The sequence below is a fragment of the Rana temporaria genome, chromosome 2 (assembly GCF_905171775.1).
Source record: "Rana temporaria chromosome 2, aRanTem1.1, whole genome shotgun sequence".
In the NCBI taxonomy this organism is placed as follows: domain Eukaryota; kingdom Metazoa; phylum Chordata; class Amphibia; order Anura; family Ranidae; genus Rana; species Rana temporaria.
This window is the reverse complement of record NC_053490.1, coordinates 106,613,063-106,620,338: the sequence shown is the minus strand read 5'-3', so window position 1 is coordinate 106,620,338 and position 7,276 is coordinate 106,613,063. Positions and strand designations below refer to the sequence as shown.

The window sequence follows — 7,276 nt, the reverse complement described above, 5'->3', positions numbered from 1 at the left end:
GTTGGGAAAATGAAAAAAAAATGGCCAAATGGATAGGCACATGAGGATAGAAGATGGCAGTTGATGGTCATAAACAGTTCTGCTCGGTGATGCAGGTGTTCTGACAGATGATAAAGTCAACTGCACAGCCCAGAATAGCAGCACCTGGGCTACAGAGCCCAGGAGAGGGGAGGCTGGGGACTTGTGGAACACATGAAAGCACATTAGCAGTTTCACACTTCACTAGTCCGACAAGATCACTTGTGCTCCTAGCAAGCAAGGGACTACAAGATGAGCTGCAGCCAGTCAAACACAACCCCCACCACACAACCAGGCAAATACAACGCCCACTATACAGCCAGCCAAATTCAATTTCACCATACAGCCAGGCAAATACAGCCCCCACCATACAGCCAGGCAAATACAGCCCCCACCATACAGCCAGGCAAATACAGCCCCCACCATACAGCCAGGCAAATACAGCCCCCACCATACAACCAGGCAAATACAACGCCCACTATACAGCCAGCCAAATTCAATTTCACCATACAGCCAGGCAAATACAGCCCCCACCGAAACAACCAGGCAAATACAGCTCCCACCATACAACCAGGCAAATACAGCCCCCACCATACAACCAGGCAAATACAACGCCCACTATACAGCCAGCCAAATTCAATTTCACCATACAGCCAGGCAAATACAGCCCCCACCGAAACAACCAGGCAAATACAGCTCCCACCATACAACCAGGCAAATACAGCCCCCACCATACAACCAGGCAAATACAACGCCCACTATACAGCCAGCCAAATTCAATTTCACCATACAGCCAGGCAAATACAGCCCCCACCATACAGCCAGGCAAATACAACGCCCACTATACAGCCAGCCAAATTCAATTTCACCATACAGCCAGGCAAATACAGCCCCCACCATACAACCAGGCAAATACAGCCCCCACCATACAGCCAGGCAAATAGAGCCCCCACCATACAACCAGGCAAATACAACGCTCACTATACAGCCAGCCAAATTCAATTTCACCACACAGCCAGGCAAATACAGCCCCCACCATACAACCAGGCAAATACAGCCCCCACCATACAGCCAGGCAAATACAGCCCCCACCATACAACCAGGCAAATACAGCTCCCACCATACAACCAGGCAAATACAGCCCCCACCATACAGCCAGGCAAATACAGCCCCCACCATACAACCAGGCAAATACAGCTCCCACCATACAACCAGGCAAATACAGCCCCCACCATACAGCCAGGCAAATACAGCCCACCATACAACCAGGCAAATACAGCCCCCACCATACAACCAGGCAAATACAGCTCCCACCATAAAGCCAGGCAAATACAGCCCTCACCATACGGCCAGGCAAATACAGCCCCCACCATACAACCAGGCAAATAAAGCTCCCACCATACAACCAGGCAAATACAGCCCCCACCATACAACCAGGCAAATACAGCCCCCACCATACAACCAGGCAAATACAACCCCCACCATACAACCAGGCAAATACAGCCCCCACCATACAACCAGGCAAATACAGCTCCCACCATACAGCCAGGCAAATACAGCCCCCACCATACAGCCAGGCAAATACAGCCCCCACCATACAACCGGGCAAATACAGCCCCCACCATACAGCCAGGCAAATACAGCCCCCACCATACAACCAGGCAAATACAGCCCCCACCATACAGCCAGGCAAATACAATGCCCACTATACAGCCAGCCAAATTCAATTTCACCATACAGCCAGGCAAATACAGCCCCCACCATACAGCCAGGCAAATACAGCTCCCACCATACAGCCAGGCAAATACAGCTCCCACCATACAGCCAGGTATATACAGCCCCCACCATACAGCCAGGCAAATACAGGCCCCACCATACAACCAGGCAAATCCAACCCCCACCATACAACCAGGCAAATCCAACCCCCACCCTAAGGCCAGGCAAAGAAAAAAACACTACACAGCCAGACAAATACAACCCCCACCATATAGCCAGGCAAATACAACCCATGCCATACAGCCAGGCAAATACAACCCATACCATATAGCCAGGCAAATACAATCCCCATCATACAGCCAGTCAAATACAACCCCCACCATACAGCCAAGCAAATACAACCCACACCATACAGCCAGGCAAATACAACCCCCACCATACAGCCAAGCAAATACAACCCCCACCATACAGCCAGGCAAATACAGCCCCCACCATACAACCAGGCAAATACAACCCCCACCATACGGCCAGGACTAAGAAAAAAACACTACACAGCCAGACAAATACAACCCCCACCATACAGCCAGGCAAATACAACCCCACCATACAGCCAGGCAAATTCAACCCTCATCATACATCCAGGCAAATACAGCCAACCCTATGCAGCCAGACAAATACAACCCCCACCATACAGCCAGGCAAATACAACCCCCACCGTACAGCCAGGCAAATACAGCCCCCACCATACAGCCAGGCAAATACAACCCCCACCGTACAGCCAGGCAAATACAGCCCCCACCATACAGCCAGGCAAATACAACCCACCATACATCCAGGCAAATACAGCCCACCATACATCCAGGCAAATACAGCCCCCACCATACAGCCAGACGAATACAGCCCCCACCATAAAGCCAGGCGAATACAACCCCCACCATACAGCCGGGCAAATACAGCCCCCACCATACAGCCAGGCAAATACAACCCCCACCATACAGCCGGGCAAATACAGCCCCCACCATACAGCCAGGCAAATACAACTCCCACCATACAGCCAGGTAAATACAGCCCCCACCATACAGCAAGCAAATAAAGCCCCCCACTATGAAGCCAGGAGAATACAACCCCTACCATACAGCCAGGAGAATACAACCCCTACCATACAGCCAGACAAATACAACCCCCACCATACAGCCAGGCAAATACAACACCCACCATACATCCAGGCAAATACAACACCCACCATACATCCAGGCAAATACAGCCAACACCATACAGCCAGGCAACCACAGCCAACACCATACAGCCAGGCTGCAATACGTTCATTCCATCGAAAGATTGCACTTCATATTAAACGCAGGGATGAGGACTGGCACTTTTCATATTGGGCTATTGTAGAATACTGTAGTATTTTCCGAATTGTTGCAATATAAAAAATTGCTACGAAAGCTTGTCTGGAGGATAGAAATCACCAGTTATATCATTAACCAATACATTGTAACATCATGGTATGCAGAGAGAAAGGCAGAGACACAGAGGACAAATAGAAGACGATGATGATGAAGAAGATGAATAGATAGATAGATAGATAGATAGATAGATAGATAGATAGATAGATAGATAGATAGATAGATAGATAGATAGATAGATAGATAGATAGATAGATACCCAATTGGAATATGATGTTCACAAACACATATCAGCAAAAACAGAAACATAAAAAAGATACACCTTTTAAAGATAGATAGATAGATAGATAGATAGATAGATAGATAGATAGATAGATAGATAGATAGATAGATAGATAGATAGATAGATAGATAGATAGATAGATAGAAAGATAGATAGATAGAAATATTTACAAAGGAAACAAAAATATGTAGAAACACTGAAAAATACAGTATACATATACATCAATTGTAAATTAGACAAGTAGAAGATAGATAGATAGATAGATAGATAGATAGATAGATAGATAGATAGATAGATAGATAGATAGATAGATAGAAATATTTACAAAGGAAACAAAAATATGTAGAAACACTGGAAAAAAAAATACATATGCATCAATTGTAAATTAGACAAGTAGAAGATAGATAGATAGATAGATAGATAGATAGATAGATAGATAGATAGATAGATAGATAGATAGATAGATAGATAGATAGATAGATAGAATATGCCACCTGTATAACATAATGACTCTATGTAACTCATGAACAGATAAACAGACTGGTAGAGCAGGGGTGATATATGCCACTTAACCAAAACAGTAATGTGTGCACGTAACATGGTTTTATTCAGCTTTCCTCAAACAGGGTTCTATGTACGCCCTATGGGTTCCTTCAGATGTAGCTATGAGCAATTTCTGTCTTTAAGATAAGTTACCACATGCAACAATGATTTTTTTAGGTATGTGTAAGGGGGCATTATCCTCACAGACCCCCAACGTAAGGAGCATTCTTCCCACTTACCCCCAGTGTACTAGGGCCCATCACCGACCACCGGTGTAGAAGGGGGAACTTCTTCACTAAGGAGTCACTCACGGTCTGCGTCCCTTTTTCTGGATATTATCATTATTATTATTAATATTATTATTATTATTATTATTATTATTAATAATAATAATAATAATAATAATAATAATAATAATAATAATAATAATAATAATAATAATTTCAATGTATTATTATTACAAAAAATATATATATATTGTGCATGAAAGCTTTTGATTTCAAATACGCTAAGTACACCACAATCATTATTCTTGTGTTTTACGCTAATGTCTCAGGAACTATAGATATGATAATTATTAGCAGGGGTTCCTGGAGATCTAAGTTATTTAAATTGTTGAGAAAGGCTGTGCTAATTAATTCAAAAACACATATATTCTGAAAGATATATGCACTAGTAATACTATACATGTCATGAAAAATAAAAAATACAATGTCATGTTAAATATGCTAATGTATTAGAAATGAAACAAGCTGTATGTGTAGTGTGTGTGCGTGTATATATATATATATATATATATATATATATATATATATATAAATCCTATATAAATCCTGTATAATCATAATATTATATATATATATATATATATATATATATATATATATATATATATATATATATATATATATATATATATATATATATAATAAAATAATATAAAACAGGGGTTATCCCAAATTAATTGTGTGTGTGTGTGTATATATATATATCTATATATCTACTACTATAGTATACAACACATTTTGACACATATGGGATCACTTGTTTGAGGTGTTATGTATTTCTAAATAAATGTATAGCAGGCACAGACACATGCAGTATTTTCTAGAGATCTAGACCTAGTTTAACAAGGTGGTCCCCCCATAGATGATACCCCCATAAAGAATGGGCACCTCCAGCAGTTCCCCAGCCCTGGAAGTGAGAATTGCCTGTGGCCAGTATATAGTAGGGATGGCACGGCTGCTGTGTATATACTTCCTGGTTAGTAGAGCAGGCTTTATGGTGGGGGAATTGTAGCACATTGTGCAGGCTCTGTAGGGTCTCTATAGGGGCTCTATAGGGTCAGATGGCTGGAGCGCTGCAGGCGAGTCGCCTTATTATAGCCCCGACCAATGAATAATTCATGGGCAAGCGATGGGCTGTGGGTGACAGTCTTCCACCATTCAGATCCGTATTATTTAAACCAAAACGGTGCAATGACACCCCTTCCGAATCCATATCCCCGACTTTCTGCCTGCAGTCGGGGGGAATGGAGACTATAGTGTGTCAGTTGACACCTCCAGATTTAATTGCGGTGTGGGAGATTCCAGGTCGGGGGGATCAGACAAAGAGAATTGGGGGGGGGGGGAGAAGGATAGGTTACCTGGGAAAGGTGCTTTCCATAGATGGCTGGGTTGGCTTTGATCCTTGGAGCAGTAGACTTGGCCATCCCAGCCGTTTGGCAGTGCCCAGTGTTGGTATCCCTCCATGGAGAGGAGGGTATCGTGCCTAGGCTCCGGGTGGCTGGTGATGCCGGGCACCACTGACATGTCCAAGTATCCGGGCACCGCCTGGTAAGAGCTGGCAAAGCTGGGGTAAAAAGCAAACTCCTTGGCCCTGGAGGAGAAGTCTTCGCTGGGGATGGGGTTGCTGGGCTCGGGGTACTTATCGTTGGGGTGGTAGGTGCAGGGTTTCTGGTGTAAATTGACGTTGTGGGACTGAGACAACCTACAGCCGTAGTAGCTGCTCCCGAAGGGGTAGGCATAGCCCAGGGAGGCATTAGAAGAAGATGTGGCCCCCGAGCACTGTCTGCCAGCCTCTGGAGAGGTAATATCCGTGTACACAGGTCCTTGGTGGCTTCCGATGGAACTGGAATGGCGCCCCAATGCTGGGTGAGAAATAAAATCCCTGCAGTGACTGCTCGCACAGTTCCCACTCAGTCCCTCCATGTCTGCTGGGCTTTTCTTGGGATTCGTTTCATTCGGGCTCGTTTCATACACGTACATCAAGGTGTCCGCCCAGTGAGGATGCAGGATCAGGGAAGTCGTCATAGCATGGTCTGGCCGTGCTTTTTAAAAGTCAGCTTCCCAAAAGCGAGTCACCTAATTCCCTGCCACATTATTGTCTGCTCTAGGCGCGCATGCGCAACGCGCCGGCCGGGGGCAGGTCTACGCGCGAGGCTTCATTAAGAAATCTGCCTGGGCTCGCACGTGACCGCGGACCCATAGACAACAATGAAGAGGCTCTCTCTCTCTCTCTCCCAGGCACGTGACCCCTCCCATCCAACACAGGACACAGGACCCTCCAAGGAAAAGGGTGACGCCCACTGATGGCCACCAAGGAAAATGGAAAGACAACACTTGACATTTTTTTGTTGCTCAACAACGCATTGTGAATGGGTAAATGATTCTATAGATGTACAGTATATACATGCGAAAAGTCCAGAGACATTGCACGAGAGAAAATACAGGATTCTCCATGCTGACATGGGCACAGGAAATAGGAAAGTCACAACTTTATCATGGAACTGCTATGGGGGAGGTGCAATGGACTAAACATCTTCATTGTTTGCTAAAAATCCATCTAAAGAAATATAGATTAGCTATAATAACAACAACACACACATATATATATATATATATATATATATATATATATATATATATATATATATATATATATATATATATATATATATATATATATATATATATATATATATATTTGTGTGTGTGTGTGTGTGTTTGTGTTTGTGTATATATACATATTGTTGTATATATTTATTTATTTGTATTTATTTATTTATGAAGATTGATAATTATACACATACAAGCTATTTTTGCATTCTATATTTTAATCCATTTAACTTGTAGTCAGGCTAACACATAGATGCAGATCCAATGCAGACTAAATAAAATACACAATACTACTATACACAATCTCACATGTAGTTCATTGCATTTCAGTCCTGGTAATTACCATTTTGGGAAAAATTAGAAGCTATTCAGAAAGGTGGAAGATTGGATTTTGATAAATTAAATATTTG

At 43.3% G+C, this 7,276-nt stretch overlaps 1 protein-coding gene across 2 annotated transcripts in view; it reads right to left on the bottom strand.

Annotated features, from left to right (window-relative positions):
- HOXC13 (homeobox C13) overlaps positions 1 to 6,390 on the bottom strand; it is an 8,463-nt gene extending 2,073 nt beyond the window's left edge. The window contains exon 1 of one of the 2 annotated variants that reach the window (XM_040340725.1): positions 5,615 to 6,390. In XM_040340725.1, coding sequence (XP_040196659.1) covers positions 5,615 to 6,281 — 667 coding nt within the window. In that variant the 5' untranslated portion in view covers positions 6,282 to 6,390. The remainder of the gene's footprint in view (positions 1 to 5,614) is intronic. The other variant, XM_040340724.1, reaches the window with a different exon arrangement.
- Between the last annotated feature and the right edge of the window lie 886 nt (positions 6,391 to 7,276).